The sequence below is a fragment of the Hirundo rustica genome, chromosome Z (genome assembly GCF_015227805.2).
Source record: "Hirundo rustica isolate bHirRus1 chromosome Z, bHirRus1.pri.v3, whole genome shotgun sequence".
Taxonomy (NCBI): Eukaryota; Metazoa; Chordata; class Aves; order Passeriformes; family Hirundinidae; genus Hirundo; species Hirundo rustica.
This window is the reverse complement of record NC_053488.1, coordinates 70,325,869-70,352,888: the sequence shown is the minus strand read 5'-3', so window position 1 is coordinate 70,352,888 and position 27,020 is coordinate 70,325,869. Positions and strand designations below refer to the sequence as shown.

Sequence of the window (27,020 nt, the reverse complement as noted above, 5' to 3'; positions counted from 1 at the left end):
CCTCCTCTTAAAGCTACAAGCTGCCATCATCCTTGAATAGTCTGAGGTCTAACTGTATTTATCTTTCTATAGACTTTTCCTGAGGTCTTTCTCACATCTTAAGCCAAGGAATTTTGCTGTGTAAGTTAGGTTTATGATACAATAATAGATGAAATTGAAGAGCGGTAATGCTGGGGGGAGAGATTACAGCTAAGCCCCTTTCTACCTTCCTGATGCCTGTTACCCCTACTAGTTATTAGGAACTAGTATCTTGCTGAGTGTCCACTTAGAGATGTGACAGGAGTTGCCATGACCAGTGAGTGGAGGGTCTTCAGCTGCTCTACTTCTGTCTCTTCTTTTGCATTCATGGGTCATTTATGGTGTAATGCAACTTTGCATCAAGGCTTTGTTTAGCTTTACTTTAACAGGCCAGTGATACCAATCAAGACTTTCAACTTCCTTGGTGTCTGTCAAACTGTGGCACATAAGAGTATTAAAGTAATAAGAATATTTGTCTTCTTGAAGTGCATTTTTTGTATGTCCTACTAAGTCTTTTCTCATGTAAAAACATTAAATACAAAAGAAAAAAAAAGGAAAGAGAAATTAACTTAGTTGGATAAATTCTCTTCAGGAATAAGACCATTTGCATGCATGAATACCATATTATTTCCACACATATATAAAACGTGTTTGTAACACCTTACTACAGACACTAGAAATGTATGCAGTCAGCAGTAATTTGTTTTGATGGTTGATGATTGGTTCCAGTGTTATCTATAGAGCAAGCTGTTACATCTTGAATTGCTGAATTCATGCAGCAAATTTTAGTCTTTTTTGTAGCTAATGTTCCAGTCAGTCCTGTTCATCCAGGATCTTTGTTATATATTCATTATCCATTTGCTTGTTACCTGTTGGGTCTATCTCTTTGTTTCTAGCATGCAAATAAAGTCATTTAAGCACAAATAAGCGCTGATTAAACCCATGGAAACATTGTAATACAATGGGCACAGTACAACAGCAGTCAGAACTATCAAGTTATGTTGGCACAATCAGTCTTACTGTAGAGAACTGTTAATGAGCCGCTAAAGCCCATCTCAGTTTACTGACTTTAAAAATTGTCATTATGGCTCAGGCATGGAGAAGTTTGAACTGGGACTTCTTATATGAAAGTAACAATACATCTCTTAAATATATTCAGTTCCTAGTTCAAACATACTGTCTGCAGGTATATGGCTCTGTAGAACCTTTGAAATGCAGAAGACAGACTGTACTCTCCAGTGAAAGTAAAGATATCTGATATCTGAATTATTTCTTCTTTCTGATTTCTTACACTGGGAGTGTCTGCCAGGCTCAGAAACTTGCCTGGTGTTTCTTCTATTACCTTCTTAAAGAAGAACACATTCTTTTTGTGCTCATTCTGATCAGTGTAGCATAGTTAAAAGCCAGCAGACAACAAACTTAGTACACTTCCAGTGTCTCCAAGCTTTTGATTTGAGGACTGTGCCTTGGAGAGTATCGCTTCTGAATAACTTTGCATCCCTAAAACTTCTGTTTGAAAAAAGAGAATTTTTTTCTAGGAAATTGTAATTTCTGTATTTTTACAACCATGGGTAATGGACACTTATTTCTGTTTAGTGAGTTCAGGTCTCCAAATGTCACTGTAAGTTGCAGGTTGATGATCTTGTTTTCAGTCTTCACGTTTCAGGCAGGAGGTATTGGGGCTGACTTTGTCTCCATTTGTCTGTTACCTCCCTTCTTTAGGTCAGTTTGCTTGAGCATCTTCCTTGTAGCAACGTATTTTGCACAGCTAAATGCAAAAGCACATTTACCAAGTAGGGGTCAGCAGTCACAGATTGTAGCCTAGCCTTCATGAGCAGTGGAGCTGACAGTAAATGACAAGTCTTTGTCTAGATAGATCTCAGCTGGGAGAAGAATCTGCTTCAACAGCTCTGGGCAAATCCATAGTGTTGCTGAATTGTTTGCCTTTACCTCCAGCACTAGTGCTTTGAAAAACGTGATGACTGGCAGTGACCCTCCCACCTTCACCTTTTTTTGTCAGAATTTTTTACCTTTCTCTTTGAATAATTACTTTGCCCTGTGTCTTTGAGCAGGTAGTGATCCCTATTTTAACTTCCAGCTCCTGTCTCATTTTTTATCATTCTACATATTTTTGTCACAAGTCTTTCTCACAACTTAATTATTTTCTTAGAATTGAATCAAAATTATATAGTTTTACTGTGTTTGGTCTCAGCCTTGAGATGCAGGCAGCTGAACCTCTGAGGGAGAGAACATTGCAGCAGGGGTGTGAGAGGCATGTAAATGAAAAAGTTTTTTGGTTTTTTTTTTTTGTAAGTCACAACCCAAAAAGTAGTAATAAATTTATATTTGGTACTGGCAACATGAGAAAATGGTTCCCTTTTCAGTCTAAATATAAACCTCCTTACTGAGTTGTATGTATGTTTAAGGGACTTTTTCCTTGTATATGCTCTCCCCTAAGTTACTTGAACTCTGTGATTCAGGTGTGATGTGGTGGTGATTCAGATATGGCAGTGCAAGAGAAGCCTAAAACACTTAGATCTTCTCTCAGAACTTTTGCTTGAATTTCCATGTTTTTTTTCCAAAATCTTTTAGGGAATTAGACAGTCCTAGGACATGAGGGAACATCCTTGCATGGATGTTTTAGTTAGTTTAAAGACTGGAAATTGAGCAATCCTGGAATGATTTACCTTCAGAAAGGCATGAAGTCATGGTGGGATTCCTCAGGGATAACACTTAGACACGTTCTGGTCAGAATTGTAACAAGTGAGTTGGTAAAGGATGCAAATACAGGTTTAGCTGGCTAATGATATGGGGTTGTTCAGAGTTATAAAGAACAGGGCTCTCTGAAGAGGTATGTAACCTCCTCATACCATGTTTCTGGCCCATAAAATGTCATTGTAATCTTAATTACAGCCATGGACAGAAAGGACTCTCACCAAAAAAAAAAAAAAAAAGTGTGGACTTTTAAGGCTGGGAAAAAGGGATCTTGGCATTTATAATAGCTTCATGCAAATGTTGACTTGGTATGCAAAAATGCAAGTGGTAAGTATTCACAAAATAAATAAGAAAGGAGTATTTTGGTTGGAAGGAATCTATCAGTGATCATCTAGTCCAACTGCCTGATGACTTCAGGAATGACCAAAAGTTAAAACATGTTATAAAGAGCATTATTCAAATATCTTTTGAACACTGTCAGGCTTGGGGCATCAACCAAGAGGTCTGTTTCAGTGTTTGACCACCCTGTTAGTAAAGAAATGCTTCCTGTGCAGACAAACCTCCCCTTTTCATACAGTGCAGCTCCTCCACAATGCCTGCCCTGCCTATCCCTCCTGAAGAGGCTGCAGCCCTCCATACCAGCACACCAGGTGTGGCACTTGTTCCACCAAGTCTTGCCAACACCAAAGAAATCATAGCTGGGAACTAGCCAGTGCTTGACAGTTATCTTTTTTATTTCTCATACTGTGTGTTGGTGTACAATAAATATTTCAGATATGCTGCAAGATCAAGGCCAGCCTTTGACCAAACACCACATTGTCAGCCATGGCACTGGTTGTCTGTCCAGTCATTTATTGAATACCTCCAGGGATGGTGACATGATGGTGACCTCCTTTGGCTGTTTGTGTAATGCCTGACCCCCTTGTCAGTGAAGAATTTCCTCTTCATCTCCAGTCTGAACCCTCTCTAGTGCAGTTTGAGTCTGTCTTCTTGTCCTGTCACTGGGTTGCCTGAGAGAAGAGACAGACACACACCTGGCTGCAGCCTCCTCAAAGGGAGTTGCAGAGAGTGATCAGGTCACTCCTGAGCCTCCTTTTCCTCAGGCTAAACAATCCTAGCTCTTGAAACCATGCCTCATAGGAATTACCCTCTCCATCTTCAACCCTTCACCAGCTCCTTTGCCCTTCTCTGGACTTGCTCCACCACCTAAATGTGTTTCTTGTCATGAGGGGCCCAGAACTGGACACTTGTGGCCTCACCAGTTTTCACTATAGGAGGACAATCACTGCCCTGGTCGTGCTGGCCACACACTTGCTGATAGAGGCCAGGATGCCCTTGGCCTTCTTGGCCACCTGGGCACAGTTGGAGTTCAGATGCTGTTGACCAGCATCCCCCTTTTCAGCTGGGCAGCTCTCCAGGCACTGCCCCAGCCTGTAGCACTGTGTGGGGTTGTTGTGACCCAAGGGCAGGATCTGACACTTGGCCTCATTGAACCTCACACCTTTGGCCTCGGCCCGTTGTTCCAGCCTATCCAGATCCCTCTGCAGAGCCTTCCTGCGCTCCTGCAGATCAAGGCTCCCACACCGCTTGCTGTCATCAGTGAATTTACTGAGAGTACAGTTGATCTCATGCAGATCATCAATAAAGATTTTAATCAGGATTGGGCCAAATACTAATTCCTGAAGAACACCGCAAGTGACCAGCGCCCATCTGGATGCAGCACCGTTCGCCTCTACTCTCCGGGCCTGGCCATGCAGCTGTTTCTAATGCAGCAAAGAGTGCACCTGTCCAAGCCCTGGGATGCCAGCTTATCCAGGAAAATGCTGTGGGAGACAATGTCAAAGGCTTTGCTGAACTCCAGGTAAACATTCACAGCCTTTCCTTCATCCTCTGGGGAGGTCACCTGCTCATAGAAGGAGATCAGGTTGGTCAGGTGATACCAGCCTTTCCCCAAACCCATGCTAGCTGGGCCTGATCCCTTGGTTGTCTGGCATGTGCTGTGTGATCACACTCAAGATGATCTGTTCCATAGCCTTTACCAGCGCCAAGGTCAGGCTGACAGGCCTGTTGTTCTCCAGATCTTCCTTCTAACCCTTCTTGTTTGTGGGCATCACATTAGCCAACCTCCAGTCATCAGATCTCCTTGGTTATCCAGGACTGATGATAAAGGATGGAGAGCAGCTTGGCAAGTGCTTCTTCCAGGTATCTTAGTATTCTCAGGTGAATCCTGTCCTGTTCCATAGACTTGCGACTGTCTGAGTGGCACAGTGAATCACAGCCAAAAATGCATTTCATCTGTTAGGACGGATGAATTCTGTCACACCCTATCATACCTTGTGCTTCAGAAGTTATTCCATGTTTATGAAACTCAGTGTTTTGGTGAAAACACTATTCGTAGAGCTGGTTTTTTTTGTAGAATGAATAACAAGCAGACACCTTTTAATTGCCAGAATGAAGGGATGTATGCATATTGAATTGACTCTAGAGTTATCTCGTGGTAATGACTACCTTAGTCTTTTTGTCTGTTTTCTGAAGGGGCTGGTAGAAAAATAACACTACTGTTCTGAATTTTGAAATTCTGTTTGTGCTGCAGGAGATGCATTTGCTTTTCATCAGTTCGGGAACAAAGATGTTCCTTTCCATAAAATACTCTACTGGCTCTGGCTCTGGCCGTGTACCAGATTAATCTGTTGTTGTCAGAAGACAGTTTTATATCTGTAATCTATCATTCCTCAGTCAGATTTCTTACTGCTTTTTAATGAACATAAAGCTAAACAATATGTAATGTGAGCATATTCTTTAGTGACCTTAAACACTCTATTGCCTGATGCTCTGTGAAAAGGCTCCTCAGACTGGAGAATATTTACTTGGCTGTTTATTATGAGGAGGAGACTTTACAGGGTAAAGGAAAACTTAGTTTTCTTCACTTAATATCTTCGATGTCTGGTAAGGTGTTGGCCAGGTCCTGCAGTCTGTCAGTCTTGAAAATACTGGAAAAAAATAATGGAGAAATTAAGGAGAAAATTAGCATATTTTTGTTCACTGGTTTGGGGATGTTTGATTAGTTTGTTGTTTGGTTTTTGGTTTGGCCTTTTTTTTGGTAGCTGTCATTACAAGTTTAAGTTTATCTCTACAGAAAGGTAGAGGATTTTTTAGATAAGAATGAGACTTGCATAAGACAACGAGATGTTGCCTAATTGACTGGTTGGATTTTTTGTTTATTTTATCTTTTTTTAGCTGTATTTGGTTCTTAGATTATTATTCATATTTTACATTTATATTCTGAGACTTTTTGCAGAAAAGTGAAACTTGGCTTGGGAGGCCAGGATTAGATGGTAAACAAATTGACAGAAATAGGACCGAGAGTGCTGCTTTCTGAATCTGGTCCTGGGCAGTACACCATGTCTTAACAAAAAGGTACTACATACTAATGCAACGGGCAGCTGATTTTTTACTGTAACATTCAGAGTGAGTTAAACAGGTTCAACAGAACAGAGAAGAGAAGGACTCAAACAGAAAAGGGAAGGATTGCCACAGTAGAGAGTTGTATTCCTTGAGAAATTTTGATTTTATCAGTCTTTACTCTCAGAGAAGGAATTTCTGTATCACAGTTAAACTGTGTGGAGCAAAAGTCATCCTTCTCAACAGAGAAACAGACTTGAAAGAATAAAAAAATCTAACTCTAATGTATTTTGCACGCGGAGGAGACAGTGGAGCAGGCTATCACATCTGGTAGTGTGTAGGAATGAAAGCTCACCATTCTACACAAACCCTAAAAGCTGTTTCCAGTAGATGAGCTCTTATATTATGATAACTTTCTTTTGCCGTGGTCATTGAAGAAATCAGTGTTTAGACACAGAGCCACTTGGCATTTAGAACAGCATTCTGAGAACACAAGACATGTTCTACCAAAAATGTAATTAGATGCACTGTACATACTTCAGCACAGAGCACACTACATTGGTGTCAGCCTCACTGAGAAGATGGTGTTTTAGCACCTGTGGAAATGAGCCAGTTAAGGACAGAAGGTCCAGAATAATTTTGCTGTCGAAACACAGTGCTAGAAGAGGTTGTAAATCAATATACTTGAACCTCAGTCCTGGTGATGAGTGGTTAGACAACATGATGAGCCACCAAATGAAGTCAGACTCCATTTGACAGCATCTTTCCTTATTCCTGCAACCCGTGCATCTCCTGTGTGTTAAATCTTGTACTTTTCTGACCTTGTAGGAGAACTTCAGTGCACTATGAGATAAAGGTTATTACAGCCAAAAAGAACTGCTGACAAAGTTGTCTGCTTATCCTCAGTGCTGGCATAAAGATGTGAGGAATAAGGGTAACCCTCAATAGTATGGAGTTGTTAGATTGACTCAGCTGTCTTACTGCATCACAGTTTTCTTTGTAATTTTGCATTTTCAGAAACCAGTCTTGTCAGCGCAAGAAACTGGAGAACAAGTATCTTCACTGTGATGGGCAGGGCAATGAAGTGGGAGGGCAAGGAGATTGGGCAGAAGGGGGCAATCTAAAGACACTCTAAAACTTTATGGAGCTTACTGTTCCAGCCCTGAGCATGAGCTGAACCTGAACAGATGAAGTCTTGACAGTAGGGATTCTTTAATTTAACAACAAAAGAAAATACAAAAATATACCCAGTATTACTTGTATTCTAACATTTCAGTTAAGTACAGAATAAATGACTACTAGAGACAGAATCACTGAGATTGGAAGGGACCTTTTTTGATTACCTAATGCAAACCCCATGTTCATGCAGGGTCACCTGCAGTCTGTCCAGGTCTGTATCCAGTCATTTTCTTAACAATTGACATGCTGCAGCTTTTCTGCCCAACATATTCCAGTTCTGTTTCAACTTTCCAGTTGACATGAGGCTTGCCTAAAAACAAATGTTTTGATGTGTTCTTTTGTTGTTTAAGGTAAGAAGATAGGTATCACAGCTTCCCATGCAAAGTAATTAATTGCATATCAGACTAGAAGCTCTAAAAACTGGAGTGGATTCCAGCAATTAGCTGTAACTGGATGATGTAAGAAGCTTCCATATTCTTGTAAGGAAAAGCTCCTTACTGAGTGATGCCACCATGTGCAGTGGGAATCTTCAGCCTTTCAAGAATACTGGACAAGACTGGTTTTTTCCCCGGCTTTGGTTGCCCTGAACACATACTCAGCAGTTTGGTAGTTCAAACTCAACTGCTTTCAGAAGCAGCTACTTGGAAGAACAGGGAGGAGCTGAATGTTAATGTTGAAGCTGAATATTAATGTTGAAGCAGCATCTCACCATTGCCTGGGGAGACCTGTACTGTGGAGGGATGGGCAAAACCAGTGGGACCTGAAGTTGTGGTGGCTGCCGTTGACAGAGAAGAGGTGCTGTCAGCCGGTGTATGGATGCAAGGTAGTGCTGATCGAGGCCAGAAATACCTTCCTCACTGCTTTGAGCTCCAGCTTGCTAGGCGCTGAAATTCATGTACTGTTGAGGAAGGTCAGGTAGATGAGAATTGCTTTCGTACTGTTTGTCTAAGGTGCCTGACACTAAAATGTTTCTGTGTAGTATCTGTGGTATGTATGCCATGGCAGTTGGCTTTCCTGTTGCATATTTAAATCAGGTCTGAAAGAACTCCTTCACCACACTTCTGATGAATTCTTCTCACTGAATCAGTGATAGTTCTGATTTGTATTTTAAAGCCATCTTTGAGAACCAAAGGTACCTTGTTGGATACCAAGAACCATGGAGCCAGACTTCTTGTTTGCCACATAAGATGAGACTCTGTCACTGACATTAAATCTTTCCTTTGCAGGTTTTCTTTTCCTACCTTGTAGAAGAATGGCAGGAAATACCTGCATATGCTAGTTTGAATGTAACCTTTACTCTAACTAGAAACTCTGATTTCAAGGATGTGTTTTTTCCAGCTCATTCTTGGAAACTGTTGATGCTACAGGAAGTTACCAGTATATTATTATCACTGTAAACACAATTAAGCAAGGCTGGCATTGGAAAGTGGATACTTTCTTTAGTTTATATATGTTAGTGGAGTGGTTTTTCTGAACATTTCCAAGCATATATGTGCAAAGCTTTTGTCCTACTGACACATACAGGAACATGTCTACCTTTGTCCTCGCTATATGTGTGGATAAGAGCAAGGAGACTTGCTCTTTTGCAATTGAATTCCATTCAGTTGCAGTGTCAGTATTTATCTTGGGAGTATTTTTTAATTTAAAGTTTTATTATTTAAAGCTCCTGATTTCAGTTTTTAAGAGCTGCATCTGTTAATTCAAGCCCAGGACAAAAATACTATTCTCCTGTGTAGAACTGTTTCACTCACTGTTGCCGTGATAATTCATTCTGCCAGCAGTTGCCTCTGCTTTGTGCTCTGTAATGGAGAGGTGACAAGAGGTATGGTCACAGAATATTCTGAGTTATAAGCGACCCACAATTATCATTGAATACAAATCTTAACCCTGCACCTAAGAGCATTGTCCAGGTGCTTTCTGAGCTCTGTCAGGGTTGATGCATTGTGAGCGCTTCCCTGGAGAGCCTGTTCCAGTGCCCAAACCACGCTCTGCGTGAAAAAGATTTTTCCTGATATCCAACCTAAACCTCCCCAGACACAACTTCAGGCCATTTCCTCTGGTCCTGTCACTGGTCACGGAGGGAAGAGACCAGTGCCTGCCGCTCCTCTTTCCCTCACAAGGAAGTTGTAGACTTCAACTCAGTCTCCTCTTCTCCAGGCTGAACAGACCAAATGACCTCAGCCACTCCTCATATGGCCTTCACCTAAGGCCCTTTTCTGCCTTCATTCTCCTTCTATGGATGCTCTCTAACAGCTCAATGTCTTTTTTCCACTGTGTCACCAGAACTGGCCCCAGCATTCAAGGTGAGGCCACCCCAGTGCAGAGCAGAGCAGGACAATCCCTTTCCTTGCCTGGCTGCACCCCAGGGTATGGGTGGCCCTCCTAGCTGCCAGGGCACTGCTGACTCATTGAACTTGCCATCAACCAAGACCCCCAGGTCCCATTCCATGGAGCTGCTTTCCATTCTCTTGTTCCCCAGTCTGTACACTCATCCAGGTTTGCCCCATCCCAGCTGCAGAATCCAGCACTTCCCCTTGTTAAACTTCATACTGTTGGTGGTTGCCCATCACTCTAATTGATAAACGTCAGTCTGCAAGGCCTCCCTGCCTGTGAGGGAGTCAACAGCTCCTACCAGTTGTGTATCTTCTGTGAACTTGCTTAGTACTCCTTCCAAGGGTTACTAAGCATCCAGGTCATTTATGAAGATGCTGAAGAGCACAGGGCTGAGGATGGAGCCCTGTGGAACCCCCCAGTGACAGGTCTCCAGTCAGATGTCACTCCATTCACTGCAACCTTTTGTGCCCAACCCATGAGCCAGCTGCTCACCAACCACATGATGTGTTCATCCAGGTCTGTGCCCGATGTTTTGTCCAGAGGGACACTGTGAGAGCCAGTATGGAAAGCTTTACTGAAATCCAAAAAGATTATATCCACTGGATCAACTAGGTGAGTTATCTTGTCATAAAATGAAATTAGGTTTTACAAGCAGGACTTCACCCTCAAGAACCTGTGATGCCTGTTACAAATGACTGTGTTATCTTTCAGGTGTTTCTCAGTACCTCCCAAAATAATGTACTTGCAGAGCTGGGCTGTCAGCCATACTAATGGGAAGTACCTTGAAGTACCTATAAGATCAACAAAAACTTGGTTGAGACATTTGTGCTTGAGTAAGAGTGGCTATTTTGAAGTGCTGCTCAAAAGTGAAGTCATTTGTTTGTTATTAAAATTTCTGTGGCCTTAAAGGTGATGTGATTCCTGGAGATGGGCTGTGCAGGGCCAGCATTTGGACTCAGTGATTCTTGTGGTTTGCTTCTAACTCAGGATATTCTATGATTCTGTGATTCTAGTGTTGTCAACCTGTGCTTATTTATACTGAAATAATCTGAAACAATTTACTGAAATAGCATTTTGCTGTCTCTAAATGGTTTACCCAGTCAGCATATACAGTCTCTTCAAAACTGAACTTCAGTGCCTAGAAAACCCCAGACCTATTATTGGAGTTAAGAGGCTTAAAGGTCTCTGAGGATCTTCTCTCCTCAGTCTGCTGCTGATCTTTAGTGTGTAAGGGTTTATAGTCCTATCAGCAAAAATTTATTCAGCTCTGTTGCAGCTCTATTTAAGGAGCACTAGCAAAGAAAAGAGATACATAAAGGTAGACCTCTACATCCAGCTTCTTCCAGGATGAACTGCCATACATTCCAACACAGCCATCTCAAACAGATTGTTGTCTTGATAATGTTAAGTATTTTCTGTAGCTGAAGTTTCCTTGGCTGGTCACGTAAATGTATTCCTCAGTCTTGTGCATAGACGCATGGGACATCCTTATCAATTCCTCTCTATCTAGGATGTCATTATTTACCAAGATGGCATGCTCTGATTTTTTTTCTCTGTGTGACTTGATGTACGTTGGACTCCTGACCGTGTATCAAAGCCTTGGATAAGTTTTTTGTTTGGTTCTATTTTTATGTGAACTCATTTCTTCTCCTGTGGTACAAAGGGCACAGTAAGATTCCTCATATCAGATGGTACAAATACAAATGTTCTCTGTCAGGAATCAGTGAAGGCATCTTTGGTCCTTCTAGGTTTCACTGCCAGACATGTTTATTGTCTCTTATATCAAGCTGACTAGCAGAGATGCCCAAGAACTTTGCTTTCTTATGTCTTATTCTTGTAAAAACTATTTCTGTTTTGGTTTTTCACTGACAGAGAATAATTTAGGCATGCTACCAGGAATGTGTGAGGGTTCTCTAACAGTTAATTTTTTTTTAATATATCTATGAAAACCATTTCCTTTGTGTCATGCTAGTGTTCATGGAAGTTGACCAAGACCTATTCCAAGAACCTTTTCACACATTGCTTTGGCACCAGCCCAGACAATGTAAAGCAGAGCAAGTGTATGGAAATGCGCTTATATAGTTCATATCCTGACTCTTAACTCAGATCATCATGTGGCAATTTTGTCCGAGTGTCACGAGGTATACACAGGACAAAATACATGGTTTTTTAGACACAGCAACGACCACTTTATTTTTTTTTTCAATGTATTGTAACTCAGTATTTGTTTCTTGCTAATGTTCTCTTAATAATGCATGATACGTGTTGTTCTTCTTCTCTAAGATAATACCTGAAATTTTGTTCATTATGCTTTGATTGTATGTTGCTAGGGCAGAGCTGCTAAGAATTACTTGGGCAAGGTTTATAAAGTTCTGACGGGTATTGACATTAGTAGGGTGGAGGTGAATGCTACCCCTGGGTACTAGCAAGTAATTCTGCTGCTCCGTGTTTTTTCATTGATCTGCTTTTGAAAATGACTTTGATTAGAGTTGTTTCCTCTGACAAAGGAACTTCAAAGTGGAGCTACATAAACCTTAGTAAATTTCTTTATTTTTCTTGCTTTGGGACCAATGTGAAAACACTAAGACCTTTTGTTATCTCAGTTTTACATAGATTCCTGCTAAGCTATGGTTAGATCATTGAAACTGCAAAGCTTTAGGAAGAAGAATTTTATTGTGAGTTTGTGGCTGCAGTTCTCAAACAGTACTTTCTATGTTGTGACTTCAGACTATGTGGTATGCTTGTTCTTGAACTTAGCAAAAGGTGGATATATAGGGACTGATAAAATATCTGGTTCTGAATGAGGCTGGGGGCATGATTTAAAAGGGTCTAATCAATTTTATTATTAAATTTATTACAAACCAGAAATTTCTGCCTTAATGTCAGAACTTTTGTAAAGAAAAACAATTCTGTGAGCATGACAGCAGATACCCTGCCTAACAGCACTGCCTGGCAAGTGTCCTCTTGTTTCTGAAGTGTAGAATCAAATCTTCTTTCCCTCAGTAAACTGAGAGAAACCTTTGTTTACCGTTTGCTTGCCTGTGGGGAAGACTGGGGAGGTTAATGTGCAAAAGATGTAAATTTATAAAGGGTGTCACCATCTTCTGGTCTTCCTAGGAGGAAAGACCGACTGTACTTCTTTGTCAGCAAGTCCTAGTTGTGCTGAATAGATCATATATTTGCTTATTACTGATGCACTTGTATGTATTTGGAGCCTTTCAAAGCAGAGTAGAAGCATTACAGGAAATGCTATAGTAACTGCCTCAGGCTTAGCTCCCTGTGGGTGTTCTCTTCAAAATCTGCATAAAATGCATGTTATAAAAGTGTAATTGGCAAAACAATTTAGTGTTAGTGATGCAACTGATTATTGACTCTCTTTTTGGTTTCCAAGGTGGAGAAAATACACAGAAGTGATCCAATGGATGGATTTATTTATCCTGCTAAGAAAATACCACCAGCATCAAAAAGTGATACTGAGCAAGAAAAGGCATCTCAGAATGTTACTTCATCAAAAGCAGACCCTTTGTTAAAACCAAATATGGACACCACACCCGCATCACTCAGTAGCGACTTCAAGGCAAAAGTCATTAGCCTCTTGCTGAAGTATTCCAGTGGTCTTTGGGCTCATGCACTTCCCAAAGTGTACCAAGACGCATACCAAGTAAAATTTCCAGAAGACGTTCTAAATAATCTAGAATTGCTGTCAGATGTATGTATTGTGGACTATGTATCTGAAGCCCCCAGAAGGGCAATCCTTTACCCTAAACCCCAAAGATGCGTTGATGAAAATCTGAATGTCACTGAGAAAATCAAGAGGTATGACGGTGTGAAAGCCACAGCTGAACAGAAGTATGAAGAATCCAAGGACCAGTATCTAGAAAACATAAGTGTTCCTTCTCTGATCGTTCCATCAGAAGGATCTGTGTCCATCATGGTGTTAGAATTGAAAAACACTAATGAGGTCATAATTAGGCAAGTTTGTATTTTGGAATCTATCTTTTTTGCTTTATTTATAAATCCATATGTTCATATTGTGCAGGTCTGCCAGAAAAGAATAGATGAACAAGACATTTCAAGGCTTTATTATTTACTTATTTTGCTAATGAAAAACAGGAATCCTTTTGTTTGTGTATTTACATAGAAATTTTCTGAAACTTCTTCTGTTCTGAAACAATCACTTATATCATTAGCTTTACCTTGTCTGAGAATCAAGGCAGATTTGACTTGCCATTGGAAGACTTTATAAAGTAATCCCACTACAACACAAAATAGTATTCAGATATTACTATTGTTCTTATTAAAATACTTTTTACTTCTATAACTTGCACTAAGTTGCACTAGGCCTGACTTGTACTCAGATTCTGCTTATGGAAAGATGAGCTTTCATCCAGCAGAAAACTACTAGTGTTTCTTGATTTGGTTCCTAATCAGCCTAGTCTAAGGGGACAAGGGGACAATGTAAGATGTGGATTGTTACACCTGTTACTTCTAGCCTGCTATGCACCTGTGACTTAGCTCTACAAAACTTTCCTGCACACTGTTTAGTTCTGACATCATTTATAACTTACTGTGCATTTGGAGTAATGGTTCATAGCTTTCTAGTCTGTTATTTTAAGGATGTTTCCACAAAGGATTTGGGATGAATCCTTTGCGTACCATGGATTAAAGTACCACATGACACTGTTGGGCTGAGGGTGGTTATGTAAAAAATTCTCTACAAAGTAGCAGTTCCCAAATTTTGAACCATGCTACTTGGCCAGTATTGAAGTTTCTCATTTTATGATAATTAGTGGTTTCTTGGTCCTAGTTACAAAAATTACTACTCAGGGTTATCCATGTACTTCATGGGCAAGGTCATTTATCCTGATATGATGAAACTAGCCCTGAAGGGATTAGGGGTTTTTGCCATGACAAGAAGATGTTCATGTAGACATACAGGGAGGAAACAGCACGTGGGCTCTTCTTTTCTTACATGTCCTACCAGTCTCTTTCTGCTGACCTACACAAGAACTGTGTAGCAGCTGTTGGTTGATGTTGATTTTTACAGGACCAATAAAATCAAGATTCCTATTTCAATCTCAGGGATGGAGCAGTATCTCTTTACTTTCTTGGTACATGGCTAAGTTTTTTGTCTGAAGCCTTTCACCTGCAGTACAAATGAAGGCAAAGCTGAAAGGTGCTGGTTTTGGTGCTGTTTCTGTTTTGAGACATGGATTCTCAAAGAATTCTAATGTAGTCAGAATAAAAGTGATAGAAGCACTCCTAGATATTTGCTAGGCATTCACAACAGAGTGTTTGAAGGCAGAGATGATACTCTAGGCACTGCAGTTGAATTCTCACAAGAACTAATGAATAAAATAGTGAGAGAGGCAGGAAATCCTGAAAGATTCTTCTGCTTTATGTTGAGTTACTCCAACTGTCTTATTAGGTATGTTCAAGAAACTTTTAAGTAAAACATATGTGACTGTCACCACACTTTATCTCCATTATGAAGTGGATGAATGCTTGCACAGAAACAAAAAGGCTGTTTGAACTGCCTGTGGAAAATCCAGATATGTGGAAAATCCTGATAGGAAAATCACAGTTCTCTGAAATGTGGTCAGATTTAGCATAATCTTTATAACAGAGTTATGATACTATGTTACATCTGCACTACGTCTGGGAATATAATCTAAACTATGTGGTAGAATTGAATAGTATCACGCTCTCTAAGAACAAGCCGAAACAGTCGGTACTGAACAAATTTGTGGATAAGTTTTCCTTTTGTCTGATCTAATCTAACTTGCTTCTGAAGTATTCAGAACTTCTCATTTGAATTTTCCAGAAAGTTTATATACTTGATTTAAGAAGACCTGTGTAACACAAACAGCATTAATATGAACCATTAGGTCAGCAGCCAAATATCAAGATAAATCTGGAGTATGAGAGTAAACAGCACTTGGTTTAACAGCTAATTTTGAAATATATTCTAGATGCTTTGATTTGGATCAACTTTAGTGAAAACCAGATTAAAATGGTTTTCTTTAGTGACAGAGTAACTTTTTTTTTCTGAAAAGAGAAGTGTTTGGGCACAAATATCTTAGAAAACATCTATCACATACTCATGTATGCATGTAAGTGTTTTTACGTTTTTATTCAGCTTTTTTGAAGTTGCATCCCAACTCTTGTGGCTTTTTTTTTTTTTTTTTTTTTTTAATTTTGTAGGTATGTGGGCAAAGATTATTCTACTGCCCAGGAACAAATGGAAGATGAAATGAAAGCATACTACAGTCAGAACAGTACAGTGTCACCAGCTCAGTCTCTGAGCGTTGGGCAACTTGTTGCAGTACGTGCTGAAGAAGATGCCTGGTTGCGTGCGCAGATAATTTCTCTAGAAGACAACAGAGTAAAGGCAAGCAATTACCTCTTCTGGCATTTGGAGAAAGAATTGAGACAAGCTTGTTTTTTAGATACACGGTCAATTATTAAATATGCTATGCTACTATTCTTTCTTTTCGTGCCCTGAACTACTTCTGTTTACAGGTATATGAGAAATTAAGACCTTGTAGAAGTTACACGATTGACAAAACAGTGTAACTGTTTTTAAACAGTCTTTCAGGTTTTTCTCCATAAATAGTTTGAGTTTGGGAGTTCTGGTTTTGATTTTAAAAGGGACTGGATCCTGTAGTACTTAGGTACTGAAAATGTGCCTTTGATAGGAGGAATGCTTTGATGGGATTGCAGAAGGAGAAAGGAAAGGACATCAATCATTTGCTCCTAGATCTTGTCTGAACTCTTGTATTGAAGTATCTCTAACATGCACTAAATAGTAAAAAAAAAAAAGAGAAATAGTATACTTTCCCCTTCCAGACAGATCAAGTGTTTTGGGAGTTATGTCATATGCATTTTAGTTAAATCCCATTGACATTACTTAACTCCTCCATTAAACTTTTCCTATGCCAAACAGATGGTTCTTGCCATCTGCAGTGAAATTAGAATATATATATTAGAAGTATAAAAAAAGTTTAAAACCTCTCAGTTACTTCTTATCTAGTCAATATTGATGGTAACCTCCTTAACATTTTTGTTTCTTTCCCCAGTTAGGTAACCTAGCCTTGCTTAACATGCTTTTAAAGTTGAACCATTTTATAAATACTGAAATAGCACATGTATTAAAATTGATGTTTTTTTCTGAAAGTTAGTATGATAGCCCTTCAGCTGTAAGCTGGAGTGGGGTGTCAGAACTTGGTTTTGTGAAAGATTGTTGGATTTAGAGAGATGACAAGAAAATTAGTGGTATGGTTCCCTCTAATTTCTCCCTAGTCAGAGCTATCAGCCAGAAGAAGGCTGCTGCTTTATTGCAGCTTTTGCTGATTATCCTTTGGCACAGTGTTCAGACCTCGTTTTAATATTTGCTATGCAGATATTTTGCAGGATAGAGTTTAGAAAAAAAAAAAAAAAATTGCAGGAAGTCCCATCAAAGCCTTCTTTCTCTCACATTAGCTCCAGTTATTTGCTGCCTGTAACGGTTTCCATACTAGTTTCCCACATTGACTGTAGTATTTATATCAAAGACAAGCTTAAATAAAAATTATTTTCTTAATGCTGTAAAAACAATAGCCAAAACTTATCATGGCACCTAAGTAGTATTTGACTTTTCAACACTTTCAAAACTTTGTAAATAAAAATTGTGACTTTTTACCTTTTTTCCTGTAGTTTGAGATAATGTATGCTGAATGCTTCCAGCACTGCTGCTGTTTAAAGTTGAGATTCTGTAGAACAGTTGGAGGGGATGGTTTTATGGAGATCTTGAGAAGGAGGCTTTCCATGAAAATTAATGGTACTGAACTGGCAAAAAGTAATTTGTCTGTGGCTGTATAGAGAATGTGGTAACAGAATACATTCTCACTAAACTCAAGAAACACAATTGCATTCACGATCTTGTGCTTTTAATTCCCTTTTCCATTGTCAGGTATACTATGTTGATCATGGCTTCACTGAGTTTGTTGAAAGCAACAGTATGTGCAGACTACAGAAACAGTTCCGATCTCTTCCTTTTCAAGCTGCAAAATGTAAACTGGCAGGTAAGAGAAAGTCAATGCTGACTGCACACATGCTTACTGCTGTGCTTACTGTTGACACAGCTTATGGATTGAAGCCTCTGTGCACAGTCTGGGAGTTCTGATCCTTGTTTGTAATAATTCTATATGTGTTTAATAGATTTTGTTCAGCTTGGCTAGTCTAAGCAGACACAGGTGTGCATGGAAAGAAGGAAAAGGAAGGAAGATGTGAAGAGTTTTACAGAGAATCTTTGATATTAGAAGATGATTTTATCCTGTACCTCTGTAATGAAGCTTAATTGTTTCTGCACTTAACATGGATGTCTTTGTCCCTTTAATATACGTGAGCCTAAAGAAATAAAAATTACATGTTTGAAGTGAAGGAAATGTGTTGTGTGAAGCAATGTACACTAGTGCCACATCTTTATCTATAAATGAGATACATCTGTTTTGGCCAGATTATTTAATATTTCTAAATAGGAACATATTTAATTATTTTGAAGTGATTCTTCCCCTTTCAGTACTTGCATTCTTGCAGACTTCCTAGAGTCTGCTGGAATTTATTCACCTTTCTAAAACTAGTAGGCCTCTTCAACTTCGTAAAAACATTAAATTTTAAGTATGTGAAATTGCTGTGAATGAGCTTGGCTTTTTGTTGTTGTTGTTGTTGTGGGTTTTTTTGTTGTGGTGTTTTGTTGTGGTTTTTTTGTTTGTTTGTTTGTTTTGGTGTTTTGTTTTGTTTTGTTTTTTTTTTTTTTTTTTTTTTTTTTTTGGTTGGTTGGTTGGTTTCTTAATATTTGGATGCATTCCATTTTTCTTAACTCATTTGCTTCAACTCTGTTGAAGAAAGTCTTTCTTTTTCTTTTCTATTCTGCCCTGACTCCAAAGATGGCTTTCTTTGATAAAATGGTAGAAATTAAGCAGATTGTAAGTAGAAGGAGTACTACAACTTCTGTACACAAAATGGTATGGTGTGTCTTGCAGGACTGGAAGCCTTCTGTGATGATCCTGTCCTAGTAAAGGCTGTGGAATCACAGGCATGCTACAAGATATTTGCTGTGGAAATACTGGAAAAGAGTGATACTCCTCTTCTTGTTCTCTATGACACTTCTGGAGAAGATGATGTCAACATCAATGCTACTTGTCTGAGGGCATTGTATGACAAGTCCCTTGAACTACACCTACAGGTACCATTGTCTTGTTTCCTCCTTAATCATGAAAAGTCATTGACTGATTGAGGTCTTAGATGGACAAAAAACAGTACTCAAAAATTTGCTAAATTTTGTGGTGTTTTTTTTTTTTTTTTTTTTTTTTCTTGTCAAACTCTTACTGTTGCAGGTAGACACAGTATATACCAACGTCAGAGTAACCAGTGTTTACTCTGATGGGAGCCTGTATTGTCAAGTGCCATCCAAAGGCTTGTCTAGACTTTCTGAAATACTGCAGAAACTAGAAAACTACTTTCTTTACAAGGTAAGTTCCATGGTGAGGGAAGTGGTTGAAGCCATGCAGCATTTCTCCAGAGAGTACCAATAATTTTCCTCGCACATAAGTTCAAGTTTCTGTGGTAGCCATAGTTTATTCAAAAAGGCTAAAAATTCTTTCTAGTTTGGGGTTTTTTGGGGTACACCTTACAGTATGAAAAGTGTCTTTTGATGCTTTCTTTTTCATAGGCACTCTCTAAGGCTTCAGTAACTACTTGCAACTTCCTGTGAATAGCTAGAATAGTAACAGTATGGCTCTTAATGGGAAGCTTCCAGTGGAAACTGCATGAAATTGGTGTAAAGCCTGTGGAAATATTGCCTTTTTTTTTTTTTTCTGGAAATTTTACATTGTGAAGTTGAAGTGCATAAACAACTAGCTCTGTACAAAGTGGCAGTAGAAGCAGCATAATCAAAGTCTGTTCTTCTTAACATGGCTTCTTTAGAGATTCAGTGATCTGATATATCTGATTCTGCATGTCTTGTCCTTGCATGCTTAGCTTTTGAATGTTGTGGCTAGTATCAACATCAAAGTGATGTATAGGAGATTTTTTGAAAAGCCTTAAGTCTTAAATAGGCATGTGGCAGAGAAGTCTGACATTCCACCAGCCATTTGCAGACATATGCAACAATCCGTATTAGACACAAGAGAATTTAGGCCAAAGAGAAGAAATCTTAAGAGAATCCAATTTGTAAGAATTAATAGAATCAATTTTGTAATTCAGCTAAGCCTGACAAAATCAAATAACGCAATGCAGATCCTTGGAGGTCCTGTTAGAGCTGCTGCTTGTGAAACTACTCTGTCAGGGTGTTTTAGGTGTAGAAGTTGAGCTTTAGATTTGTTGTGCGATCATCTGGAAATATTTTATACTGAAAGTACTTCATTTATCAGGATTCAGTTTCAAGCAAGCCAAACGCTGAAAGAAAGCATATACTTAGCAAAATACTTAGCAATACAAAGACAGTAAGAAAGGCAGTGATATAGGTGTTTCAAGAGTTGGTATTCTTTGGAGAGAGTACTTGTTATTTTCTTGCTGCTATCAAAGAAAGCAATTATTCTCCAGATTATTTTAATATCAGGCTTTGTAGCTTATCTGAAGGGTTTTAACTCATGCTGCCCAAGAATTTAAATGTAGTAAGGAATTGATTCTTCTTCAAATGGAGTTTCCCCATACATTTTATAGTGTAGCAGTTGTCTTGGTGACTTGGTGATTATCATGATGACTGTCACCCCTACGAGACTTTCATTTGAGTCAGCAGTAAATTTGGTTTGTTATACATTTCAAGAAATTGTATGTTCTAGAATATAAGCTAGGAGCTTCTTCACTTGTCTGTCGTAGCTCTTAACTGCTCTTGGTTTTCAAGTGAAGTAATTAATTGGTGATTTCCTAGTCTGTTTCCAAAAGTGGCTTTTTACCCCTGACACTTTGTAATCTCCCAGTTTCCCTATAAGATACAGAGTTTGGGATTAAAAGATTTACGAATTGGGAAGCTTAAAGCAATGTGGTATGAGGTACTTCTAAACCTGGAAAGATAATTTTTATTTGAAAGAGCTTTTGCTTCTTAGTACTCTTTAAGCCATGTGTTGCTTTTGAAATGGTTAGTTGAGTGCCAGATAGTAATAGCCCCATGCTTTATGACTTCTCTTTTTGTATTTGCAGCAGACATCTGAGTTTAATGTCTTGCTACCGTTCTGTGGCAAAATCTGCTTGTTTCCTTCCAAAGGAAAATGGGCACGTGTAGAGGTAAGAAGTATTCAAAAAGCAGCTAGAGCTTGCCCACACAGAAATGTCTCTTCTTTTTGTTCAACTCAATGCAAATGTTTCGTTTCCATTAAATACTTTATATAATGTGTGTGTCACTGTTGGGTTTTTAACCTCAAAATTATGCTCTTGCTTTCTTCTTTCAGATAAAAATAATTCACACTAGACGGGCACTTGATGTGCAGTTTATGGATAGTGGAACAGTTGCAACTGTAAAAGTATCAGAGCTCAAAGAAATCCCGCAACAATTCCTGAGAGAAGTAATTGCAATACCTCCTCAGGTATAAAGATGTGTTAAAGTTAACCTGTATTAGATCTCTTGGCAGTGTTTGTAGTGCTGCTGCTTCAAGGTTTGTGTACTGAAATTCTGTTTTGTTTCACAGCATTCAATATTGCAATGTACTTTATTGTGCATCTTTTCCTGAAGTAAATCACAGTGTATTCCTGTGAGCTGGTGGATGTTGTGTATGTGTCATGGTACTGGATTTGCATTTTGCTCTGTCTCTGTTTGTCACACGTGATTGACTCTGTCAGCATTATTCCATTAATTGGAACTTACAGACTAGCTTTCATATTACTAAATTATACCTTGTATACTTAATTGTGTTCTTAGGCTTTAAAATGCTGTCTGGCAGATCTGCCTCCTAACACTGGCATGTGGACTCCAGACGCTGTACTGTGGCTGAGAGATGCTGTAATAAATCGTCCTGAATTTAGCATGAAGGTAAGTAGTCAAAATGCCTGTGAGATCTGAAATCACACAGACTTGTGAGAAGAACATTGGAAGAACAACTTTAAAAGCTTAACAGCTCATCAGATTGCTTTTTATTACAGAAGTGTAGAAGTTTGTAACCAGCCAAAGGACATTAATTCTATATGAAGTTCTTTTCTTAGGAAATTTGTTATAAAACCTACTTGCTTAAGCCTGTTAGAATCTTCTCTTTTCCCCTCTGCTGTGAATTTAGCAACTTTCACAGCAGTTTTTCATTTTGCTGTCCAAGTCCAAATATGCAGCTGGAGTTATTTTGCCACTGATAAGAAAGAAACACAGTTTTCATGTTTCAACACATAAAAATATGCAACTTCTGAGTTAATCCTGAGTTAATCTTGAATTACTTTTATGCCTCTTGTAAGCAAAACTTTCTCCTCTTAGTCTTTTGAAAGCGGGGGCAGGGGGGGGGGTTGTTTGCTTTTTCTAATAGACTTTGTTTTAGTATATGCTTTATATACTTAGAATTTCTCTTATCTTTGAAATAAAATTATTTCCATTTGCAGTGTATCCCAGCCAGTTTAACTAACTGAAAATACCCTCCTAAAGGAAATCTATTACTGACTACAGACAAAACAAAGATAATTTCCTCTTAACCTTTTGATTCCAGCTACTGTCAGACTTCAAAAAAGTGCTTTATCGCTTTCCATAACCCTTTTGCTTGCTTTAGTCTAGACGTCTGCTCTGAAATGTATACCTGTTGCACCTGGCTTAGAATTCTAGACATCCTCTTCCAAGAGAGTTTGATTTTGGTGCTAATTTTTGCTGTATTAAATAATAGACACGAGATGCATGCTTTAATTGCAGAAAGTTTTTGTTCCTGGCTAGGAACATCGACAGAAGGATCACTAAAGGAATATTGCATACTTCATCAAATTAAAATTTAAGTGCTTTACTATTAACAGTGTTAGCATATCTGATGGTAAAAAGGCAATATTTTTATGTCAATGCTTGAAAATTATGTGTGAGAGAAACCCAGAAGCTTTTTTCATCTTTTTCTTCATCTAATGAGCAGGCCTCATTTCCCCTAATGACAGGAAGATTGTTTAAAGGATTAGGTGTTATTTAATAAGTTGTTTAGATCTGTGTGGACATTGGCTACTGTTCTTCTGAAAACTAGAATTGTACACACAATACTGAGATTGAACGTGTTGGATGGAACAAAACTCAATTCAAGTTTTATGTTTGCTTTAAGTTAGTGGGATAGCTGCAAGTGTTTTTTTATCATTTTATCTGCTGTGAATGACTTAGTACCCACAGTTTCCTTAATATCTTTGGGAGAACAGTGAGAATGTTTCTGTGCATAAATGCAATGAACTGCTGCTGCTTTAGTCTTCTATACAAAATCAGATAGGCCTTTAATAGTTACTAACTGGTTGTTAAATGGTATTTTGTGTTCCAAGGTGATTAAACAGGATGCTTCAAAAGGAATTGCACACATTTACTTGTTTGCTCCAGAGAATTTCCCAGACATGGATCGTAGCATCAATAGACAGATCAAAGATGCAGACGTGTGGAAGCATCAGAAAGATGTTTTCTTGAGTGTGACACCCAGTGGGCCTAGCTCTGTAAAAGCTATGGGTAGTGCTGTTTCAGCGCTACAGTTATCTAGTGGGAAGCTGGAGAAGAGTTTCCCTGATTCAGGCAGAGAGCCCAGCAGTGCAGTGTCCACCATTGAAATGCCTCCTCCTCTACCCTTGCCAAAACCTGGTGATCTCATGGATATCTATGTCTCAGTGGCCTGCCATCCTGGTCATTTCATTGTCCAGCCTTGGAATGAGCTGAACAATCTGTATGCTCTAATGGAAGAAATGATCTTGTACTACAGCAGGGCAGAAGAGAAACCTGTGAACATTGAAAAAAACAAACTGTATGCAGCTAAAATTGGAGATGAGTAAGTAGATGCTTAAATTACTTAAAATCTTTGAAAGCAAGCTTAACTGTGCTAAGCTAGGCAAGCCTACCTTTGCTTAGTCCACATTGTTAACAACATAGCAGATGTCCAGTGATAGTTGAGAGATTAAGTAAATGAGGTTGCAGTCTCCTCATGCTTCCAGACTGTAGCTGGGATAGTTGACTTCTATTCAGCTAAATCCAGGTTTGGGAAGCCTGAGACATGTTGGTTAATATCTTTTGGTTGTACATTATTTTTCTGGTGCTTTGGTAGTGTGGGAATATGAATTCAAATGGTCTATTCTTGTTCTCCCCCCTTTTAGGTGGTACAGGGTCATAATAAAAGGAATTCTTAGAAATGGGTTTTTGTCAGTGTATGAGCTGGACTATGGCAAACATGAGTTTGTCAGCATACGGAAAGTACAGCCACTCTTGGATACGTTTAGAAGACTACCTTTCCAAGCTATTACAGCTCAGCTTGCAGGTAGGTATCAAGCGTTTGCAATTGTTTTTGTTAGTCTTGCACCAGTGCGCATATGAGATGAACAGAAATGTAAACTGGACAAAGTCAAAGGTTATGTAATTGGGTTTTTTCTATATGTTTATGTCCTGCTTTTATTCTTGGCAAAGGCAGTGATGATTCTGTTGAATTCTTTTTGTTGGTTTAATTTAATGCAGCACTTTAAGTTACCATCTTTGAGAATGAAGACTGCTTAAATTTAACCAGCAGCTGCTTTTCATTGTCATAAAATTTATCATTTAATGCGTGTAATACCTACTATACAAAAGACACAGGAAAAAAAAACCCAAATGTTTTTGGATCTTTTAACATAACAAATTACCAAGTGTGAAAGTTACAATGTATCTGTTGATAAGAACCTAATGTTCTGATTATCATAGTTTACATAAAGTTGGGAACCTAGATGCTGAATTTCTGGAGAGTTTTTTAATATATAATCTTGACCCTAATGTAATTTACAGTTTTCCAGAGCCTACTTGGAGTCCAGAGTTGCCTGAAATATATTGGTTTTCTCAAACAAACAAACAAACTCCATGAGAGGATGGGGCTTTCAATAAGCTTAATAAGATAATTTCCTTGAGAATATGTTACATAGAGAGTGTGCATACATCTGAGAGAATTTCAAAAATAAAACTTGATCTTTCCCTGCTGTCTTTCCTTTCAAAATGTTTCCTTCATTTCTTTGTTGTGTTCAGATGTATATGTCTTGTCTTAGTCAGCTGCTGCTTTCTGACGCTATTTGGTCAGTGCTGCTCTAGATTTCAGTCACAGAATATGCTAGTTGGAAGTGACAAACGACAGAGTTAGTGCTCTGTGCCTTCTGAGGATTTGCTTTTCTGCATAGCCTCAGTGTGACCTTGGGGGTTACTTTATAAACTGGTGATGGGTGATGGATGTGCTACCGACAGGCTGGGGTCCTCAGTGTGCAGTGCTGTAATGTGCCAGATTTCTAGCTGTATCTGTCTTCTGGAGGATCCAGTTCAGCAAGCCTGCAAGTCATCCACTTTTCCTGCTTCACTGAGTCTCCCAAGTAGCTAGTTAAGTTGCCTCAGAGATGCTTCGTATTGTCAAAGCAGGCCAGCTGAACCTGGAAGATCAGTAATTATTGTCCTGCTATTCTTACGCATTTTTTTCTCTGTTTTTGTGTCTCATGTCTCTTAGTCTCTGATTGATCTGTTTCCTTGTAAAATCCCATTTGCTTCCACAGTAGTCTTTCCTAGCATTAATTATACTTTCTAAAGTATTGATTAACTATTGGCATTTAATTCCTTTTGTAATCTGCAGGCAGCTGTCTTCCTGTGTTGTCCTTTTAGCGGCAAGCTGCTGTTAATAGTAGAAGTAAAGTATTGGCATTTTGCTGTTCTGTGTCTGTTATCCATAAAGTGGTTTCTGGGTATTCCTGCATGATATTTGAGCCCTTGTGTCTAGATGCTGTACACTAGTAGTGGTCTGGGGAACTGAATCCCAAGTCTGCAGAAGCCACTTACTTCTAGGTGGATTGCAGCCATTTTCAAAAACCTGTTTAGGTTCCAGCAGACTTTCCTTTGTGGAATGCTGCTCTGAAAAAAGAGCAGTTGTGAGGCATTTAGGCATAATTTCTCTTTGTTTCTGCCCTCTGTATGTCTAGTTTGGGACTTGAAGGTTTGGCAGGTGTTTTAGTAACTGATGCTGCTTGGAGGTGAAGAAAATATAAAGCAAAGCCAACGGGACAAGTAATGTCAGCACCCTCAGGCTGAAGATAAAAGAAGTTTATTTTGAAAGGATCTTTAGTTTCCTTTTTGTCATGGTCTCTGACAAGCCCTGGTCATGCGAGGCAGCTAATACTCTCTGAATTGCTCAGTGAGTCAGTGCATTTGCCTTTCACTTACGCAAACACATCCGTATCTTTAGACTTCAAGAAAAAATAAATGTCCTAGTCTGTGTAATAATCTAATTTGTGTGGGAGATGAGTGAGCCTGAGTTTCTTTTCTAGATTTAAGTTGCATTCATTAGCACTTTAAAATCTGTTTTCTCAAGTATTTAAACTCACACCACTTCTTTATAAACTTAGATTGGTCTAGTCTATAAATGACCTTCTGTTTTGCTTTACATTTGTCCTAGGAGTGAAAAACCAGCAGTGGTCAGAAGAGGCATCAATAGTGTTTCGGAATCTTGTGGAGAAGAAACCTTTTGTGGCACAGATACAAGCAGTTAATGACAGCACTAACTCTTGGGATCGAAAAATAGTGACTTTTCTCGTGGACACATCTCTTCCACATACTGATACATGGATTCATGATTTTGTGTCTCAAAGTCTTGTGGAATTTTCAAAGGGTGATTAATCATCACTTCTGCAATGTAGCAGCTTAGCAATAAAATAAGTAACAGGCTTTGAAGAGAAATATAACTACTACATGGCCTTGAAGACATATTGGGGATAAAATTTAAAAACCTGTGTTTGTTTAACAAGTTTGGGTTCTGTTGACTTCAGTTGACTTCTGAAAATTTTCACGTTGTTTACCATTGTAATGCTAGAATATTTGATTTAAATTATTTTAAAAGTAATTTATCAATAAAACAATGCTCAATTTTGCTCTTGTGATCATTCCCTAATTTTGGAGGGCTTTTTATCTCATAGTTATTTCTCAGAGAAGGATTACAGGGTAATCCTTCCTTTAACAAGTGAGGTTTTTTCTGAATTTATTGTCAGAAACATGCACTGTTGTTATGTTTTTCCCTTTTCCTTAACTTGGTAAGCTTTGAATAGTGCCTTGTTTGGAATACTGCATTTGTGGGGTGGAGCATTCACAGAAGGGTATGCATTTTGTGTACTTACTGCTCTGTTTGCTGTTCTTTAGTAGTGATACCATTTCCCTGAATTCTCTGCTCCCCTCCTCACCCCACCCCCTGACCAGCTGCTAAATTCAA

The 27,020-nt window shown here is 38.9% G+C and overlaps 1 protein-coding gene across 6 annotated transcripts in view; it reads left to right on the top strand.

Moving 5' to 3' along the window:
- TDRD7 (tudor domain containing 7) overlaps positions 1-26,683 on the top strand; it is a 49,329-nt gene extending 22,646 nt beyond the window's left edge. For 4 of the 6 annotated variants that reach the window (XM_040089467.2, XM_040089470.2, XM_040089469.2 and 1 more), the window contains exons 7-17: positions 13,040-13,620; positions 15,853-16,039; positions 17,600-17,711; positions 18,672-18,874; positions 19,026-19,160; positions 20,830-20,913; positions 21,078-21,212; positions 21,545-21,655; positions 23,104-23,594; positions 23,917-24,077; positions 26,214-26,668. In XM_040089467.2, the coding sequence (XP_039945401.1) occupies positions 13,040-13,620; positions 15,853-16,039; positions 17,600-17,711; positions 18,672-18,874; positions 19,026-19,160; positions 20,830-20,913; positions 21,078-21,212; positions 21,545-21,655; positions 23,104-23,594; positions 23,917-24,077; positions 26,214-26,434 (2,421 nt within the window). In that variant the 3' untranslated portion in view covers positions 26,435-26,668. Of the gene's footprint in view, positions 1-13,039; positions 13,621-15,852; positions 16,040-17,599; positions 17,712-18,671; positions 18,875-19,025; positions 19,161-20,829; positions 20,914-21,077; positions 21,213-21,544; positions 21,656-23,103; positions 23,595-23,916; positions 24,078-26,213 lie in introns of all 6 variants that reach the window. The other 2 variants (XM_040089473.2, XM_040089472.2) reach the window with 2 other exon arrangements.
- Positions 26,684-27,020: the final 337 nt, after the last annotated feature.